The sequence below is a fragment of the Podarcis bocagei genome, assembly GCF_964188305.1.
Source record: "Podarcis bocagei genome assembly, chromosome: 4".
NCBI classification, from domain to species: Eukaryota; Metazoa; Chordata; class Lepidosauria; order Squamata; family Lacertidae; genus Podarcis; species Podarcis bocagei.
Window position 1 is genome coordinate 75,764,934 of NC_138128.1, and position 21,070 is coordinate 75,786,003.

Here is a 21,070-nt window from a genome sequence, read left to right on the forward strand (position 1 = left end):
GAACATCGTTCCGAAGTGGGGCGGCTGGGGCAGCTGTTCCCGCCCCACCTCCCCACTTCGGAACATCGTTCCGAAGTGGAGCGGCTGGGGCAGATGTTCCCGCCCCCCCCGCTTCGGAACCATTTTAAAATGCTGGGGGTCGGCAGCGAACGCTCCCGACCCCCAGCATTTTAAAACCTCCCCGGGACAGAGACTTCTCTGCTGTCCCTTGGAGATTTTAAAATGCTGGGGGTCGGCAGCGAACGCTTCGCTCCCGCCCGCCAGCATTTTAAGATCGCCCGGGGCAGGTGGGGGGAAGGCAGGCGGGGGGAAGCAAAGACTTTTGTCCCCCGCCGGCCTTCAGAAGAGGTCCTCTTCTGAAGGCCGGCTGTGGGCGAAAGTCTTTGCTCCCGACCGCCAGCATTTCCCTATGGGCTTTCGTCTTGCGATGCAAGCCCATAGGGAAATTCGTCTTGCGAAGCGCCTCCAAAACAGAAAACCCTTTCGTCTTGCGGGTTTTCCGTCTTGCGAGGCATTCGTCTTGCGGGGTACCACTGTATCTTCTTGTGAGCACACACAAAATTTAATTGGAAACAAAACAAATGATAAAGCAAGCTGGCAGACAGCCAGGTAGGAATGTAAGAACTATCACTACTTCCCACTGCTACATCTGAGCCTTGACAACTCTTGTTGCCATTAGAATAAACAGAACAAGGCCTGGATCTAGACACATCAAAAAAAGTTTCAGAAAATCGCGTTGTAAACCTCATAATGAGAAATCACGTTGCCAAAAGATAGAACTCCACAACGCCATCTGGTGTCACAGTGTTATAACACATTTAAAACGCTTTTTTAAAAAACTAATGCAGCTGAGTCCCAGGATTCTCTTACCAGACAAATATTACAGCCATCTCTCCTCCAAGATATAAAATGGATAGATCCCCCTTCCTCACCCCAGCAGTGCTCTCTTGCAACTATCCAACAATATAACAACATAAAACTAGTCTCTTTACTTCAAAATTTTGTATTATTGGAAGAACTTTTCGAAAAGGGAGTGGGGCTTTTCACCAGGATATTTTTCCACAGACTTGTAAAGCTGGATTTTCCCTCCCATTCTCTCTCTCTCTCAGACACACACACTGGTATTGAGAGTTGATTTTAAAGCGCAACACAGGCTCAATCAATCAAAGAAACATGGGGCATACCCCCATTTGCTTTTCATTGTCCTTTTTATCTATTTCTTTATTTAGCTTCTTAGATATCATCAATTGTTACATTTCATTTTTTGACAAGCTGCATCCACTGACATTTTAGCTGCTTCTCATATCAGCTGTCAATTGTTCTTAAAATGTTGTGTTTGTGCGGATTCAGAAAACCTTTTATTGTTTTTGTTACCATTCACATAGCAGGGTACAAAACTATTATATAACTTTAAGAACTGGTGTCCAAGTTTGAATACTTTTCTCCGCCCTCCTCAATCCTTTTTCCTTTTGTCCTGTGTCTTTTAGATTACAAACTGTGGAGAGGGACCGTTTTATTTTATTGATTTAATGTAAGCCATATCGTGGACCTTTCTAGCTGAAGAGTGGGGTAAGAATACTTTAAATAATAAACAAGCCCTCCAAACAGTTGAATCAGGTTGGTACATGCTCGGTGGGCACAGAATGGCAACCAACTGATGAAAGAAAAACAAAAACCAGGTTTGAAGATGGAATAGAGTGTCCTGGGAAAGGGACAAGGCTGGTTGGCTGCCATCTTGAACAGGAGTATTCAACACTCAGGTCCTACTTATTGAACTCTAAGGCAGGACTGGAGAACCTGAGGCTCAGGGATCAAATGTGAACCTCCAGGTTTACCTATCTGGCCCTTAGGCTTTCCTTCTGGCCATAACCCTCCACATCATACTTCCTCTCACCTGGCCACACCACTTACTGGGCCAAGCGCTGCACCCTCCTCGAATGTCCTTGAATGCTGAAAATGCTTCTTGCTGGCCTGAATGGAGGCTAGAGAGGAGTGTACAAGTGTATGTGAAAACTAACCTATATACAAAGGTAAATGCACATTGTTTGCTCTGCTTACTTTTGTCTCTGACCCTGTCTGTCACTGCCATGTGCCCCTCAGGAGGTTGCTGAGCAACACATGCAACATTCAATCTGACAAAAATTCCCCCCTGACAGAAATGGGAAGGCAGCCCTGGAACCCTCTTTCCTGAGAGCCAATGTGGTGTAGTGGTTAAGAGCGGTAGTCTTGCAATCTGGGGAACCGGGTTCGTGTCTCCGCTCCTCCACATGCAGCTGCTGGGTGACCTTGGGCCAGTCACACTTCTCTGAAGTCTCTCAGCCCCACTCACCTCACAGAGTGTTTGTTGTGGGGGAGGAAGGGAAAGGAGAATGTTAGCCGCTTTGAGACTCCTTAGGGTAGTGATAAAGCGGGATATCAAATCCAAACTTTTCTTCTTCTGACATTTTCTGTGCGGAAGGGGTTTTTTTTTTTTTTGTATTTAAGTTTCATGACTGAGTTACTCTTATGACAGGCTCTTTATGGCAGGAATCCTTGGCAAACATATTTTAAAATCTAAATATTTCAGAAGAATCCCCCGCCTCTGTTCTCTTAAGGTGAACATAATCGATTTCTGACATGCACTTTTTTATTCACAGGCTGGGATCGTCTGCTTTCCTCTGAAGTGTCTTTTCCCCATGTTGTCCTTTGTTTTCATTTGAATGAAATCAATAGCAACAGACATCATGGAGCTATTCTTCTCTCAAAGCATCATAGAAATCAGCATGAAGAACTTGTAAACAACCCAAACTGTCTGAAGCGAGTCTGGCTTTGTTGGCATATGAAAGTCAGACACCGAAGTGGAAAATGGCAGAGGAAAATCAGCAGTTACGTTCCTTAGGCGCCTTTCAAATGCAAGTCTTTTATCCAATCATGAAAATTATCACGGTGGGATAACTTTGTTCATATGATGGGAATACCTCCCAAGATCTCAAGACAACCAATATTTCGCGCAAGTCTTCTTCAACAGTCTCACCAATAACCATTTGCAGTGCAATCCTATACAAGTTTATTTGTAAGTCCTATTGTGTTGAATGGGGTTTACTTGCATGGAGGGATGGATCAGCTCATTTCAATCCATGCTGATTTAACGTGTGAACAGGGTTAAATCTATTCAATACCATTTCTAGCTACACACCTGTGGATTATTATTATTTTTTAAGTGTGAAAACAAAGCAAAATTAGGAATTTACAAATTCACCAGCACGTCCAAAGGCTGCCTTTTAAGTTTTGATTTCTTTTTAAACTGTTTTTGTTCTAGCAGCCTGGAGAGGCTTGAAAGCACAGCAGCTGCTGTTTTAAAAGAGTCTGGAACCATTCCTGACAGGAAGTCCATTCAGATGAAAAGATGGCTGCCCTGCTTCCTGATAGGGAAGGGTTGTAGCTCAATGGGACTCTCCTGGCTCCTGCCCAAGACAGGATTAGAGAGGCGCTTACTTGTATGGAAAACTTTTGTTGTAGCAATTTACAGTACAAACTCAGTGGCTAGCAGAATCTAGTACAGGTCTGCTTACAAGGCATTTACAGTATACCCAGTCCAACAACATGAAGTAGAAGAGGTCCAAAACTGCACGGGAGTTGTTAAGTTCCCTCTTCCGGCATGAATTCATGGCCTGAAGTTGAGCACTCCACCTGGCCTGCTCCGCTTCTCTTCTCTTGTCGTTTAAATGCTCCTGCTCTGTCACAGCAAGCTCCCCCCCCCATCCTCTACAGGCTAGGAAAGGGGAGTAGCCCTGGAGTCCCCTGCCTTGTCAGGTCCAGCCTCACAGGGAGTCGGGGCGGTGGCAGCAGCTTAATGAAGCAGGTTCCACTGCATAGCCTCAACTCCCCTCCTCCACTCTGAGTCCTCAAACGCCCCCCACTCTTGGCTGAATCAGAGGGCATAAAGGGAACCATGAGAGGTACAGCATCTGTTTTGCATGCAGAACGCCTCAGGTTCAATCCCTGGGATCTCCAGCTGGGACTGGAATGTCCTGTTTCTGAAACATTGGAGAACTGTTGGTCAGGATAGACTATTCTGAGTTAGATGAACCAATAGCCTGACTGAAATGTATGGCAACCCATGTTGGAAGTCGAGATTTTGGCAAATAAAAGCTCAACAACTTTTGTATCCAGGTTTTTCCCTTTTTGAAATATGGCAACCCTATATAAGAGCCACTCAGAAGTTGAACGCCCTGTCTCCTGTGAATAAAATATTGGCAAGGGAGGGCCGCTTAGCTCCAACCATAAACCAGAGAAGGAAAAGCTGCAGGGAGCTTGTTTCTTCCCTCACTGACTGGGAACCTTCTTCAACTCAAGGGACACATTCCCTTCTGGGCAATCTTCCCTAACCAAATCCACCATTTATGATGCTTTTGGTGCTTCATGTTGCTAAGAAGGAACAATCCTAATACTTCTTTATTTAAATGTTCTTTTCTTCTTTCTTTTCCAATGACAGTCTTCCCTTTTCAGGTCTGCTGTTTTCCAGTTTGTTCACTGACTACTATTTGAAGTCTCCAGGCCTGCATGTAGAGCTAATGAGATGCTTAACAGAAACTCTTGTTGCCTTCACCAATGATTTATTTCAGCCTTGATTTGAGCAGCCTTGCCATGCACAGGCTCACATATCTGGAATGGCAATTTAAGTGGAGGACAACTCAAAAGATCCAGAATTTCCAATGAGCATCTGAGGGGTCTCTAGAGCCTTCAGGAAAAAAGTGAATCGTGTAGTGTTGTTTTGTGAGCTCAAGAATGTACAGTATTTTGCTAATTTAAAAGGTGAGCAAAATACCTGGCTTTGCCAACAGATGCTTGCAAAAGAAAACCTGGATGTCCCACAACGTTCAAAATCTGATAGAAGCAATTAACCTTTTGACTAACTCTCTCTAGTACAAATGTTTCAGGTATTGTGTTTTCAAAAAGACACAGCTTAAAAACACAATATTCATAGCTATCTTCAGAAGGGAACAAGCACAGCTTTGCTTGATTGATCACTTAGGCTCAAAACATGAGAAGGATTCAGCTTGCTGGGAAGCTAAATTACTTTTCAACAATGTGGCGCATTTCAACTCACTCATACAAACCCTTTCATAATTGTCTCCTTATGGATTTCTCCTCCCTCCCCAAGGGCAACTTCAATAGCCCTTGTCAGATGCTCCAAGATGCAGAAATGTACCGTAATTATTAGTTTTGCTATGCTTGACTTTACTTGAGGAGGCAGAAAATAACCTACGGTGCATTGATACCAAGAAACAGAATCTATAAGCTGTGTTGTTGGCATGCGCAACACTTTATCAGCCTGCTTGCAATGACAACCGAGTGTGAGTAGAAATGGGCAGGCCAAGTGCTATATGCTACACATAAGGCTGCATTATGGCTACAAGTCATCTGCAAGGCCCCCTTTGCAAAGTCATATCGGGCAGCCTGATTCCTGAACCAATTGAGAGAGAGCATGTGAATTCAAGGCAATTTAGTCCAACAGAAGTCAATCCAAGTATTTCAGATTGATTTGTAGGTCAGGCTTTCCTCAAGCGTCATTAGTGACTGCATTTGTGTTCTAAACTAAATCAATGTAACAAAGGCATCACACATTACACAAAAGCAGGGGGAGCAAACTGAATGACTTCTATTTATTTTCCAGGGAACATACAAAAAGGGAAAGTCATGCCTCTATTGTCCTGGTGCACTGCAGCTCATATGCTTCTCCAGCAGGAGATTCACGCAAGCTCCTCTTTCACATAGTACACTAGTGGCAAAGCAGAAACAGGCAGCAAGTCTCCCCTCTGTGCTGGTATAAAGCCACACTGGATTCGGTGCCATCACTCCAGTTCATGACCTTGCATGGTACAGGCTGAGCACAGGCTCCGCCCATCCCAGCAAAATCAATGTGACATTAAAACGGTAAAACAAACAGCGGACAAAATATTTTGTACAACTGCTCAGCCAGGTCCTACCATCTCCACCCCAGAGAGAACCAGTAATTGGCTTGCAGTATGAATATATGAATTTATAAGCCAATCTACATTTTTTTGGGAAGAGCTAGAGTTACTTCAGGTAGATCTGGCTGAAAAAATCATTTTCCAACCCACATCCAGGCATCAGTGGGACCTAGAACATTAACAAAAGTCAACCACCGAGACATCCTCGGAGACATTTTGCTGTGCAAATCTCCATGATATTAAATATCCTGCCCCTGGTGGTTGCATTCATAAAACCCACAGGAAATGGGATTGCATCATAGCCTCAACAGGCTGTAATGGAAGCATTAATTCATGTATTTCTGTTTAGAAACCAGGGGTATTAATTTAATTCACTGATTGTTTCTTAAAACAAAACCTCACAGGCGAGAATACATTTATCAGCAAGAGCTCATAAATAAAAGTGACTACTCATGGAGAATGCTTATTTTTCAATAATTGTTTAATAATTTAGCTCACTCCGCTTTTGTAATCATACAGCTCATAACTTATTTTGAGATCCACAGCATTGAAAATTCTTGCCTCTAGAATGGCTCAAAAGCATCCGCATGTGATAGAATAAAATGCTTCGGTACGTCAATCTAGCGACACACTGTCATCCAAGGGAAATCAGACTTTGATCCAGAGAATATATCGCTGTCATCATTCCTCCTCAGGATGTTTTAAAATGCAGTGAGGGAATATTTTAAAATGCAGTGACTACAAAATTATCCTGGCCTAATTGTGCCAAGTGGTAATTCTGCTCATAATTGGAAGTGATAGAGTTTCTTTGTATGGGATGTAATCATCTGCATTACCAAGTGAGGATAAACCAGAGGATCTGATCCTGTGCGGTTCTGCAAAGCAGCACCCGCAACTCACCGGATTGATGCCTCCACTCAACAGCTGTTGTGCAAAGCTATTGATCCTGCAGGGCAAGGCATCAAGCAAAAAGGAGAGACATGGTGTTCAGCCTAAATTCTGCAGGGAAGATGCAACTGCCAGTCTGGTAGGTCTCAGCCTTTTCCTGTGGTTTCCTGCCTGCCTGCCACAACTTCCTGCTTAATGCTGCACTCGTTGACAGCCATGGATTGTTTTGGGCCAATCCAACCTGACTCACAGCAGTCTGTAGCTATGTGTACCTGACTTGTCTGAGGCCCCCTAACTCTCCCATTTGGCTTGGCCCTCAGCCAAATCTGGTGCATGTCCCTATAAAAAACTGGACTGTATATTTAATCACACTGTAAATGCATTTCAAGAGGCTTAAGGTCCACTAACCTGTTTCATACAGAAACTTAGAAATGAGCATAATATTTCTCACAACGTGCCTAACCCAGTTTGAAATCTTTATAAAGTAGCATCCTCCCATATGTTTAGGCCCCTAATAGGTGTTGATTTCCCTGTTGAGTGATAGCCCTAAAAATCCTAATCTTGATGAAATCCCCTGCTGGGAATATTAAAATGCCAAAAAAATCTCCATGAACTCTGAAACCTTAATATAGAGAAACTTCTGAGCAGACTTGGTCCATATGATAGGAGCTGATGTCCCTGTTACACCCTTTCCCCATGAATCTGGAAACCAGCCAAGAGAGTCCGGCATGGATCCATCTGTTCAGACTGTTAACACTTTCAAGCAAATGCCAAGAATGATATCTAAGATGCTCAGCCAGGGCCAACGTTCATGGAAATAAAAAAGAATATTTCTCCAAAGTTTTAGCTCATAGCAGCCTAATTGGATAAATAAAAATGCTATAAAGCAAATGTTTTTGGCTTCTCTTTCTTCTTCTGTTTTTAACAAATGAACAATTTTTTTATTAAAAAAAAAAATGGGAAATATTTTCATGTTACAGACTCCAGTTCTATGGAACAGCACTGATTCCTCACTCCCAGAGATTCAAACTGTGCAGCTTCTCAACAAGAGAAAAGCAAACACTTTTATAGAATTTGCCTCAAGAGTGTAAATGATCCTGTAGGTACATTTGCAAATGCAGCTTAGTTGAAAATATAGTGACTGGAGTGATCTCCCACTTGCAAAACAAGATTAACAGTAGCCACTCAAGGAGGGGTGAGATGGATTGGGGCCACTGAGCTGGGACAGGGGGTTAGCTCTTCCCCACACCATTGTCCTTATTTATTTATTTTTAAAAACCTCACAAATTACTCTGCTTATGTAGAGAACTGAATTGTCTCCTCCTTTAAATTCCTGGGAGTTTACCTTAGTGAGGACCTCACTTGGAAAATCAACATAACTCAGGAGGTCAGAAAGGCCCAACAGAGACTCAATTTCCTCATGGTCTTGCGAAAGAATAAAGTTAGACAACAACTGATGAACTAACTCCCTTTACCGGTCCAGAATAAAAAATGTCCTTTCATATTGTATCACAGTGTGGTATGCTGGCCTGACAGCCACAAACAGAAAGTCTCTACAGAGGGTGGTGAATTCAGCACATGATATCATGGGCTGTCCCTTGAGTCCGCTAGATGACATCACAAGGGATCGTTGCCTTAGGAGAGCGAGAAAAATTCTCAGGGATGACTCATACCCCAGCCATCACCTCTTTAATCTTCTACCCTCGGGCAGGAGGGTATAATCAGCCGTACCAACAGGCTAAAAAATAGCTTCTATCTGTGGGCAGTTAGGCTGTTAGGCTGTTGAACGGAAAATAACATAGTGAAATTGACTTGCGAGGTGGTGTGTTGTTCGATAAGAGATTGAGTGCTTGCGGGGGGAAGGAGGCTCGTTTAATTTCACTGTACACAGGTTGTACAGTGACAATAAAGGTATTATTATTATGAATTGAAGACTGGATAGATGAGAAACAAAGAAACCAACATTTCAAAGTCGCCTATACCAATAATCTTGGAGGGTGTGGAACTTTAGCAAGATCTTACAAGTAAAGAGTTCAGTGTTATTCCCCAGTGCATTTTTCAGTTTTCATTAGCTGAACGATTGGTTCCCATCCATGAATTGCATCTTTTCTGTTGTCCTCTACTCTCCAGTGTAAATCTGGTTCTGAGAGAAAAGAATCAAGATGTGCCTGGCAAGAAATTGATTCTGGCTGGGTTGAAACCTGCACAGCTGCCTGCCTGGCATTCTGAGAACAGTACCTGCAAGTCTGCGATGTGACTTGAAATTGCTTTCTAACATTTCTGTATCAAACTGCACACACAGCAAACCAATGAGACTAGAGGAATACATTATCCTACATCTGTAGACTTTTTGCATCTAGGAAATTATCCTCTGCAGGAGTCCAAAGCACTATTGACTATGTAGGATAAGACAGACTGTTTACTTTGGAAAGAAAACAAAGCCATTTCCACAATTGTTTTTCACTTATAATGCTTAATGCAATATACATGAAGTGCCATGTACATATACTTACAGAAACCTACCCTCGTATTGGTACCACATAACTAATTTAAGAGATCTCAAGCTACATGAAGGATGCTTATGTGGATGCTATTTTATATACCTATCAAAGAGCTGTTCACCTCTCCCTCTCCCAAGCACACCTCCCTGGGCTCAAATGATGCCACCTGCCAAGCTAAATGTATGCACATCATGAAAGGAGAATGCTGGATTCTTCAGCACGAGACAGTTCGGCATATAAAGTTTTACTTTAGACAGCAGCTGTTGCGTAGATTTCACTCTTTGCCAACATCTGGGAGTGTTTTTCTTTAACTCAGAGGAGTGACTCATTATCTCTGCAGCGACCAAATGTGACATGGACAGGAACCCTGTCACAACTGAGGATAGCTGGCTAAATAGCACATAATTGTGGGGAGATTTTACTTATAGGATCATGCATTAGGATGAAGAACCCAAGGAGTGGGAGAAGCAGGCACAGGGAAGCAAAAATATCTCAAGGCCCTCAGGAAGGAAGCTCTCAGATTTCACATCTCATTATTTTAAACTTGTGGCAAGACAGTGGCAAGCTGGTGTATGTGTGTACAAGTTTGTGTAGAACTTCTGAGGTAACTGGTTTGTGGTTCAAAGAGGTAGTCTCCAGCCTCTTCAGACCCATCTTTAACTACCAACCTGCAACCTGCTTCTCACAGCCTGGTGGGGTCATTGAAGCCATCAGCCAATTTGTGGGAGGGCAGAGCGGCCCACAGAGCAGAGGATGAAGGAGGGCCGCCCTGCAATTCACTCAAGGACAATGAAGACTCAGGTAGAACTGCTAATCAGCTCCATTCAGCAAGGTGCGTCAGGGGGCATCAGACTCCTACCTTCTCCTGGGAAGATGGTACTGCCAGTGAGGTAGGTTTTGGCCTTTCTGGAGGTTTTCCCATGTGATGCTTGCCTCTCCTTCCAGTCTGATGCCCCACTCACTGACAGTCCTAGATCACTCTAGTCCATGGAACCTGGCCTGTATCAATGTATGGCTGTCTCAACATGCCTTGAGCAAAACCTAGATCCCTCTGAACAGGCTCAATTAGGCTTGTCCCTCAGCTGAATCCAGTGCACAGCCCTACAAAAAAACCTAATTGTCGCTTGGTTTTCCCAGCCCCCCTTAAAAAAAGTGACCCACAGATTTAAGTTGTGCTGTGAAGGAGTACCTAAAGCACACACCGCACTCCATGACTTCAGAGCAATTAGTATTTTAATGAAAACTCATGCCATAATCTTCTGTTAAATGCTAAGGAGGGTGTTACTTAAAGGTGTGAAATTTTCCCAGTGTGTAAAATTGTTATATATCCAGGGGAAAATGGGACTAATAACAGAAAATCGCAATTGACTGACATGAAAGCCAAGTGTCAATTTGGGTAAATTGAAATCATAGCTAATTTTAACACACTAATTAAATAAAAGCTGCAAAGCCCCAGAAGATTTATGGACTGCAAACACTTTAACTGGTCTCTTGATTATTCGGGGGGGGGGGGAGGAATAGTTTTGAATGCTGAAGAATGGTGGATGCTCTGACAAATGGGCTCTATATTGCAAAAACCATCAAATTTCTCTCTAGGGACCAAATGTATCTCAAGATGGAAGAATACCATCTGCTTATAACATTCCCAAATACACTGGTTGGTAGTAGTGATGGACACACCCTTCTCTGCTCAGTTCAGATTCAGCTCTGTGCTCTCAAACTTTTTTTTAGTGTACACTTGGAAAACAACTTGTCTGTTTCAGAGAGTTTTCTCTAACTTAGAAACATGTTGCCATATGGATGTTGCTGTGTATGCACACCTAGGACATGGCTAGAAGTTACTGGGAGATTCAACCAACTGTGCCTGCTGCCAAAATTAACACATTTGGGGATGACAGTCTCTTTGTAAACCACTGAGGTTTTTATTTAAACATTCAAACAATGTATAAATTTCATGAAATAAATAAATAAAACATTATCATAGTGTGGATGTGACCCTAGTCTAGATAAGGTTTTAGCTTGTTCATCCTCATCCACCCCTAAATTGCCACTAGACCTCATTTTGGGTTTAGTGCATTTACATGCTCTGAGCAAACGTTATTTTGACTTACATTAAAATCTATTCTGATTTATACCAATTCACCTTGTGTTTCTAGATAGATAGATAGATAGATAGATAGATAGATAGATATAGATTCTCTTTTATCACATCTATATCAGGATTCAGTGGAATGACTAATCTCCCCATTAGTGAAATCTTCTACTCATTTCTGTCAATGTTGAATCCTTGAGTATCTTCATTATTCCTAATTGCCATGGTGAAAGGAAAGTGTGTTAATCATGCAAGCTCTATGTCTTGCAATGATGGCACTTTTAAGAGGGGGAGGGGGAAACCCTACAGCAATTCTTGACACTCTTCTGAAGACGTTTGCCCACAGGTAAGTTTCTAATTCTATATAATTAAATCCTTGCTCAACCCAGTGCTTCCAATGGTTTCCTGCCCCTCTCATTTAATCAAGGCCTAAAGATTAATACCGGCTCTCAGAAATCGGATGCATTGATTAAAGAGGAGTTAAAGCACTCACACAAAATCAGTTGCTTTTGGAGTAGCCACAGAAGGACCTGCTCTTTAACAGTTATGGCTTCCGTGAAATAATCATGGGAACTGAAGTTTATTAAGGGTGCTGAGATTTGTTAGGATATCCTATTCCCCTGTGGCGTTTGCCCTCCTATGTGTGTGACATCATACTGGGTTCATAGGGAAAGGGTTAACTAATTGTAAAATGACTAACCAATGGGAACCCAGAGGGCAAAGTTAACTCTGTATAAGGTTTAAGCACAGAGGTTTTTTTAGTGAGTTAGAGTTAGAGTTGTTGAGAAGACAGTCTGAAGTTAGAAGAGACAGAGAAGTTAAATCTGTGGGTTGGGCTAGTCTGGTGTGAGAGAGTGAGAGAATTTGTTAAGAGGAGTCAGTCAAACAGTTGAGATAATCAGTCAGAAGGACCCAGTGTTTTAACAGAGAGTAACTGGTCGGTGGCAGCGGGGAAGCGAGCACAGTGGTGGCACAGGGATCAATAGACCGTTAGACGTCTGGGGACCCTGTGTGATTGCCACATCCCCTCTCAGGGCTACAATTTCCAGAGTCGTTTTACAATCATCACCTCTTCCTAGGGAACTCAAACTGCTTGAAATATATACTGTGGATGTGGCATTTCTGTAAACACTGTAGGCCAGGAAAGGTATCATTCTGGAAGGCAATGTCCTGCTACTCCTAAATGAGGTCACATGCCCACTAAAGTGATCAGCATGTAGCTTGGGAGTGTTCCTGCAGTTAGCACTATCTATGGAGGTAAAGCTTGGCACTAGTAGCTAGAAGCGCTTTCCCCACCACCACCCCAGTTTCGGCTGGTTCGCTAGATGCAACCTTATCTAGAGAAGACTGGCTGCCTATTTGTTTCTGGACCCAATTTAAGGTGATGGTATCATACCAGTCAACTGTCCCACTTTAAGCAGGACACCCTGGTTTGTGGAGCAGAAATGCACGAGACTGAGACCTTGCAAAAGATCACGGAGCCTGAAAACACAAGTTATTGGGTAAAGCATGCAAGATTGCAGCCTCGCATGACATCATGGAGCCTGAAAACACATGGAGCCGGGAAGACACACCGTTTCTGGTGTCAGTGCCTTGGAGGGTATGTGGTATGGACTTTTAAAGTCATAAATGGTTTGGGATCAGGGTATCTGAAGGGCCACTCCCACCTATATGGAACTGCTTGAGTCATTATATAGGCAATAGAGACCATGCTCTTTGACCTGCTGATGAGTACAATAAGCAGGGTATTTTTCTGTGATGGCCCTGCACTTCTGGAATACCCTCCCCATGAAGATACTTCTGGCCCCTTCTTTATTAGCTTTTAGGAGATGCTGAAACAATGTTCTGATTATGGTTTGCATTTGGAAAATCTGAGGAAGCTCTGTTTTAGCAAATATTTATCTGCTCCTCCTGCTGTGTCTAATGTTATGTTTGACACATATATTTTAGGCTGGATTTCTGTTGCACTATTCCAGGTTTTTCTGTGGGGGGGTTTTATATAAGCTGCCTTGGGAGGGTATGTAAGGCAAAAAATGTGGTTTAAAATAAGCAAACCTATAATGAAATAAATAAATAAATGTCATGATTAAAATAATAATGATAACAATATATATCATGATTCTTTGAAGTCACTTGTATCCTTTTGAGAAGAGAACCAGCAGAGAAGGGTGAGCAACCCATCCTAAACAGAAGTCACTTCATCTCCCTTAATGCTCTTGCTCTCAAAATAGTATCACCATTTCCACTGCTTTGAAAAATGCATGCAGTACCATATCAAATAACTGGAACTCCAACTGTTTGCAGCCTCCTGCTCCACTTCACATTTAGGGAAGTTTTTGACCTACTGTCACTGTATATTTCTTACGACTTGGCAGATTTGCTGAAATGGTCTCACAGTTTAACAGACAACTAATTTTACATGGTGTTTCTCGTACCCACAAGAAAGTTGAAATGTGACAACTTGAAAGAAGCAATTGGGAAGGCGAATACCAGGCGCTGAAAACTGTGACTGAAGGCCCCCATTTTCTGGGGTGCCACAGAGTCCCCTAAAGTCATAGGAGCCTCAAACAGGTTTGTCCAAAATTTCCATGGATCTGGTGATCCCCTTGGCAGAGACAATTCAGAGTGGTTACACATCATGAAGCACAGGCTTGCTGCCAATGAAGCAAAAGCCATGGAAGGAATGTGACCAGAAAATTTTGTGACCTACTTTTCTCCCATACAAGTGAATGGAAGTGGGTGCACTGTGTGTCTTACACAGATGCGCACTGAACACTCCTGGGGATTCTGGCAATGCATGAGTCCTCTCTCTGCCTGCCATAATTGCAAGCATTTTGCTAGTTGTTCTGTAAATGCTTCTCCAGAATACAAAAGCTTGGCAGAATTAAGACATTCTTTTTAACAGGCGCAGTGCACCAAGCATGGTAGGACAGTCGCTGTGGCCCACCACAACTAATGCCAGCCTTCTAGTATTTTTAAATGGCCCAGCACTCTCAAGAAAAGCACTGGGCTAGACAGCTGCTGCTACAAGCATCTTCCTTATCTCCAGTGCCTCTAACATGCACAGTGGGATGTGCCCAGATACATTACAGGTAAGGAGATGATGATAGTGGCAGCAGCATTCTCACTCAGTGAGTTAGTAGTAGACAGATGGAGCTGTGCGGTTTCAAAGCCGCCACCCCTTCTCTCTTCTGCCCGCCACCAACACCCATCTATATTTGCCCCCCTGGCAAGTTTTTTTTAGGGGGGGAAGGCATCAAGCAGTCACTAGGGTGTCAGCTCTGCAAGTTAAAGTCCAACATGTTTGGTATTACTAGAGCAGCGACTCACTGGTTTTCCTGTGCGTCTTATCTGCATTAAGATGACATCAATACTTACTGGATCCTGAACTAACTTTTTTGCTCACCTATGAAATTGGATGGCTTGTGTGAAATCATTCACATTAAAACTTCTGCTCCATTGTGAAGCTCAGCCTGTATGAAAGTTTCTGTGGCCTATTACAGCAACCTGTAGGTGTTAATATGCAAGATGTATTTCTTCACCTTAGTTAACAAAGTAGTGAAGTATATCCTTGATCACCTCTATCCCTGTTCAGTGTTGAAATGGAGCCCCAAGATTTAAATAAACCCCTTTCATTGTGACTTCATTGTGATATCCAATCTCACTCTCTGCTTAGGACATAACAGAACTAAAGAAAGCTGCCTAAGAGGCACTCTGTACTACTTAATGACTGTTCCAATGTGCATGAAGCAGCCTTGCCCCCTGAGTTCTCATGCACTATGCTCATCCCCTCAACCCCCAAGCTGCCGGCTCAGTCTCTGAAGCAGGGTTGCACAGGTACAATCATCCCCACAATTAGGAATTCTATCGTGCAGGATTCCTGGTTACAGGGAAGAAAGTGCTTACAATTCTCCTTCAGGTGCAGGACAGTCTCTGGCGGGGATGGAAACATTGGGGCATCCAGCCTGCTGTCCTCTCTTCATCTTTTCACAACCAACGCCTAAAGAGGACTTATTAATTCTTACAATCTGAAATCTTGACTTCTGTTAATATAGACTATGTCTTACCTAATATTTTTTTCCACCTGCTTTCCTTTAAATTCCCCAGACATTTTTGATCGATGTGGAATCCCAAAGTCTGATTAAGAATTATTGTCTAGGAACAATTCCATTCCCATGAAACTCTTGAACTGAAAAGCAATTCTAGACAAAATGCTCAGTCACCACATCTCCTTTTCCTCACATTTTCCAATTGAAGAGGGAAAGGGGTGATAACATTAGCCACAAGCTACAGACACCTGTCTCTCCATCTGATTACAGCCAACTGTAATCTGATTATTAGTCCTTTTAGGACTGCAATCTTATACTCACTTAGCTGGGATAAGCCAATGGGACTTACTTCTGACTAGATATGTGTAGGACTGCATTGAAAAGCACTTAGTACAGTATTGACCCACTTCCCAATTTACCTTTACACTTTCATGGTAAAGGACTCTCAGTCCTCTTGACCATCAGCATCACACCTGGGAAGAGAGGAGATGGGTAGAGATTAGATTCCTGTGATTCTGGAATTCTAGCAAAGCTTAGGATTGCACTGGGCCATTGTGGAAATCAGAAATGAAAGACGGTTTATTTGGACATCTGCAACATGTCTCTTCATAATGGATTCTAACCAAACGGAACACTGGTATGGATCTTAAGATAAATTAATCTCTGAAAGTTCATGAAATAAAAGTTTTCCATCTCCTTCTCCCCCGACAACCTGAACCCCCTGAAAAGCCCTTCCAGTGGGTCATGGGGCACACTTGTTGGGTGGGTTGTAGGGAACTGCTGATGGGGAACGAAGGGGAGAGAAAGTGAGGTGAACTTTTCCTTCCACAAACTTCCTTATATGGTAATTTATCTTAGGATCCCTCTGATTTTTTTTCTTTCTTTAAGAATCACATTAAACTAAAACACTGGGGTATAATTTAGCCATAATCACATTTAAGCTTACATTCTAAACTTTTTAATTTCAGAGCCAGCAGGTGAACAACTGTTCTTTTCAAGCTTGTGAAGTGTGCTGCTTCTTACACAGTAATATATGATTTTAAAATTGGCTTCAAAGTAGGCAAGTAACTCTCTAGGCAGGATTTATAGAGCTTCTTTCATGGTCGGACAATTGTTATCAGTAGGTAATTCTTCCAGATTTATGTCTATTTTGTGTTTTTTCAGAATCTATTAAGAATTCCTGGGGCTTCAAGGCGGATGCAATTTGTGACAATTGGGATTACAGTCATTACACGGGAGACAGAATTGGGCACCTCTGTGTCTTCATATGACTTCCATGTGCTGTAAGATGAGTGCATCTCTTCTCAGACAATGACGTACACTCATTTGCCGCAGGTAGGAAATGTGTGTGTCTCCAGAGTCTTTTTGAGGAGTCTGTGGGCTCTTGCTTAAATTCTAATGAGTGTTTTTCTTAAAAAATAAACTTTTAAACCCTCTTGATTTAGCGATGGGGGGGATGTCATGTGCCCCCTAACTCCTGAAAGGACTGTACTTGCTACCCTTGCAATGAAGGGAAAGTGATAAAAGCAGGGCTTTTTTTCCAGCCAGAATTCACTGGAATTCAGTTCTGGCGCCTCTCAGGTAGGCATCATTGCCATTATAAAAGAACAAGAAAAGGTGTTCATGATGAGTTCCGGCACCTCTTTCTTGAAAAATAACACTGGATAAAAGAATGATCTATAGATGGATGAGGAGTTTCTAATGTCTCATGTGTAATAAGGAGTTAATTGTTATATTACTGTGGTAATTTATGTGCAATGCTCTAGATCAGTGCTAAATGTTATGGTAAGAAATCTAGCGCAAAATTCAAACAGCACCAGTGTTTTCCTGGTCCACAAGGTAATTTTGCCCCCACCCCACTTTAAAGCAATCACTTAGATTCTGACCTCAGCAATTACAAGTTCAAGGAAAATTCATATTTCTAATTGACTGCAAAAAATTCCAGATGATAGGCTTTTGGTCTTCTAATAATGTTTTGAAGAGTGCTCCTTTTGTGATTTTACAAGTGCTTCTTAACCCTCTCTCAAAACTGACACATTGCCTTTTTAGATGAATGCTTTCTCAAATAAAGAAATATTACTGGTTTAAATAGCTAAGGGTTTGCAAAGGGAACTGCACAGAGGGAGTGTGTCCTGGATGGCTCTGCTAGAGCTCTGTGCAGTTTTCAGTTCCTCTCATCACAAAACCCTTCTGGATCATTGGGCTTGGATGGGAGGGCAGTTCCTGAAGGTGTGTCCTATAACGCCCCATGGCCATTGGCTTTTGATGGGCCTCAGGGCTCCATCTTGTTCTGAATGAAACTACTAGATGAGGTCATTGAGGAACTGTGGCTCTGATTTAATATGCAGATGGCAACCAACTCTATCTCTTTCCATCACAACTGAAGGAAAGTGTTCAAGTTCTAAATAAGTTTCTGGTGTCTGTCAATAAAGCAATGGATGAGTTGGAACCATGTGATACTTTATCCAGACAAGGCAGAGGTGATTCTGGTCAGTAGAAAGGCAAATCAGGGAACAGAACTTTGACTTGTCTTGGATATGGGAATGTATTACCATGGAAGACACCTGGACTCAGCCCTGGGGTGGATCTAGACACAGGTTAAAAACACTGTAAACAAGTCAGAAATTAAATCGTTACAACAAAGGGGGGGGGAGCCTATGTAAAAATCCATATAAATTCTTTTTTTGCTCCCTGGCGCCATCTGGTGTTGCATGTTTATAACACATTCAAAACATATTATTGCGACGGATGTAGCTGAGTCCCTGGATGATGATTCCAGGAATGCTTTTGTGCAGCTGAAACTAGTGTGATGTGTTTTGGCCTGCCTGGTTTACAAATTTGGTTTGCTTGTTCAGAAGGCAGAAGATCACAGGCTATTGTCTCTTGAAATGTATAAAGCCCTGCAATTATAATATTGATGGTTCCAGGTCCCTTTTAAAAGACCGGGATCAGTTTCCGTCAGAGAAGAGAGAAGGAAAACCTATGCTGCATTGCAAATGCAGAGGTTGAAAGGATATGCGTGAGATGCTCACACAGCAAGCATTACTCCAAGGAACTCTGCCTCTCTCTGTGCCCCAGTGCATTTGCCTTGCAGCAGGAGTCCCCAAAGGTGAAACAGACACTGTAGTGGTTATGAATCTAATTCCGTCTAGGTATATTTCCCATACTAGGACCTGGCTTGATCTCAACACGCTGACAAAACTTAGCCCTGGACTTGACTGTCATTTCTATGGTAATACATTGGCCAAAGCTTGAAGCTTTACATTTCCCAGATGACATTTTCATATTGCTCTTACAACCCAAAATACGATCGAGAAAGTCTGTCTAGTGATAGTTGTCTTTGTACATTTGTAATGCATAGCACTAAGCATGGCCTTCAGATTGAATACCTAAATGCAATGACATCTCCTTAATATTCCAGATGTCAGAGGGGATGAAATATATAAATGGCCCAAGTTATGCTTGCCAAGTGCCCTACTGTTTGTGGGCTTGTTGTTTATTTATGTATGTTTGTATGCGGCTCAGGGGTCAGGGACCTCAGCCCTTCTTCCACAGACACATTTAAAAGGCCACAGAAAGTTAATCAGACAAATGCCTGATATAATTGCTGCTAAGAGTCTTGAGAAGGGATGCGGGTGGCGCTGTGGCTTAAACCACAGAGCTTAGGACTTGCCGATCAGAAGGTTGGCGGTTCAAATCCCTGCGACAGGGTGAGGTCCTGTTGCTTGGTCCCTGCTCCTGCCAACCTAGCAGTTCGAAAGCATGTCAAGGTGCAAGTAGATAAATAGGTACAGCTCCGGTGGGAAGGTAAACGGCATTTCCGTGTGCTGCTCTGGTTCGCCGGAAGCGGCTTAGTCATGCTGGCCACATGACCCGGAAGCTGTATGCCGGTTCCCTCGGCCAATAAAGCGAGATGAACGCCACAACCCCAGAGTCGGCCACGAATGGAACAAATGGTCAGGGGTCCCTTTACCTTTACCTTTAAGAGTCTTGAGGCTACCTTCCACAAAGTAGCATTATCAACCAGAACCACCTTAAGATCTCTCTCTCTCTTTCTCAAGTCAAAGTCAAAACCATCCCTTTTCTTAAGGCAATTCAGATTTGTTTTCCTATCCTTACCACACCACCTAATTCCCAGCTGTTGCTGGTATACTATGGTGCAGAGGCAGGGAACCGGTGGCCCTACAGATGTTGTTGGACTACAGCTCCCATCAAACCCCACCATCATTGCCAGTTATGAGGGAAGCTGGGAGTCGCAAGCTTACAATGCATGGAGGGAACGAGCTCCCTGCTCCCTGCTATAGTGGCAATGATAGAGCTATGAATTAGAAGTCCCTGGTTTGAGTTTTACCTTTATCGTATATGGAACTCATCAGGCAAGGCACTCTTTCCCAGTTTCAGCACCCGCTCCAATTTGCAATATGGGAATAGTAGTAAACACTAATGCTACTGCTGCTATTCATAAGATTTTCTCCTTCCCCTCTCCGTAGATGCTTCTCACATTTTTCACACTAGAAATATCAACTCTGCTAGCAATTTCCTTTGCAATATACTAGTAAACAGCTTCTGCCTTCAGCCAGTCATACAAGTACGTGCAATGTCAGCTCAAATGTAAGAGTCTTCCAGGAACCATATTTATCAGTATCTCAATGCGTGTGCCATGCTTGAAGTGAAAAATTCATGTGTGTGTGCGTGTGTGCAGGAAAAATTACCTTATTTGCCATGCTGATTTAAAACAAGATAGATTTTTGCAAGACTGCCTCAGCAAATGTAATTAGAAATACTCTGGAAGTGGGAAGTGGAGGAAACCTTGGCTTGTGGAAATCAAATTTTGAACATTTCTTCAGAGCGCTCTAATTACAATCCCTCACATTCCGTTTATTTTCCTAACAGCACACAAGGCTGCCTTAGTCTTCCCCGCCTCAAGACCGTTCTATGATCTTACACTCTGCGGTGCTCTCCTCAGGCAACAGAGGGAAGCAGACGATAGTTAAGGCAGCACAGATGAGTCTAAAGCAAATTGCGACTTTGCTAGATGAATGTACTCTGCGTGTGCCCCAGGCGTCTGGTGTTGACATTTACCTTCTGCTCCCCATTATAGACAATGAAAAGACTGTTCACGAAGAGCTTGGGGAAAATTGTCACTCATCCAATAACTTTTAAATAGACATGCAAACAACCCTGGTTTTCATGTTGTGCGAGTAAATGTTTTTTTCCTGAGTGACCAGGACATCTGTTAGTAGTGGAGAATACGATACTAGCTTTGATTTTTCAAATTTCTATGCTTCGTGATTGCAGATAATGGCCACATTGCAGAGACATTAGGTGTGCTGAAGTCCCATCTAAATCAGTGAGACTCTGGGCCTGCTCACACATACACTTTCTTCCCATAGCAACTATAGCAGCAAGTGGTCGGTTTCAGTTGTTGCAAAGCAAACCACAAACAGAACTTTCATAACATCGGATGCCAACACAAACTGGTCTGCATGATCTGCGCACACTCACGTAGTCACAAGCAATATATTAGGCATAAGGGCACCACTGTGTTTGGGGGAGACATTTGAATCCATTCTCATTTGAAGTCGA

General features: G+C 42.8%; 1 protein-coding gene and 1 long non-coding RNA gene across 4 annotated transcripts in view; one reads left to right on the forward strand and one right to left on the reverse strand.

Moving 5' to 3' along the window:
* The window catches only part of LOC308585315 (uncharacterized protein), a 472,994-nt gene that overhangs the window by 300,872 nt on the left and 151,052 nt on the right, over positions 1-21,070 (reverse strand). For 2 of the 3 annotated variants that reach the window (XM_081190992.1, XM_081190991.1), the window contains exon 4: positions 15,904-15,957. The exons of the other annotated variant lie outside the window; for it this stretch is intronic. In XM_081190992.1, coding sequence (XP_081047118.1) covers positions 15,914-15,957 — 44 coding nt within the window. In that variant the 3' untranslated portion in view covers positions 15,904-15,913. The remainder of the gene's footprint in view (positions 1-15,903; positions 15,958-21,070) is intronic. 3 annotated transcript variants of the gene reach the window in all.
* LOC308585377 lies at positions 9,397-20,612 on the forward strand. Its single transcript, XR_014007348.1, has 4 exons — positions 9,397-10,233; positions 12,857-13,035; positions 16,649-16,819; positions 20,378-20,612. It is a non-coding gene; the product is annotated as an uncharacterized lncRNA (long non-coding RNA).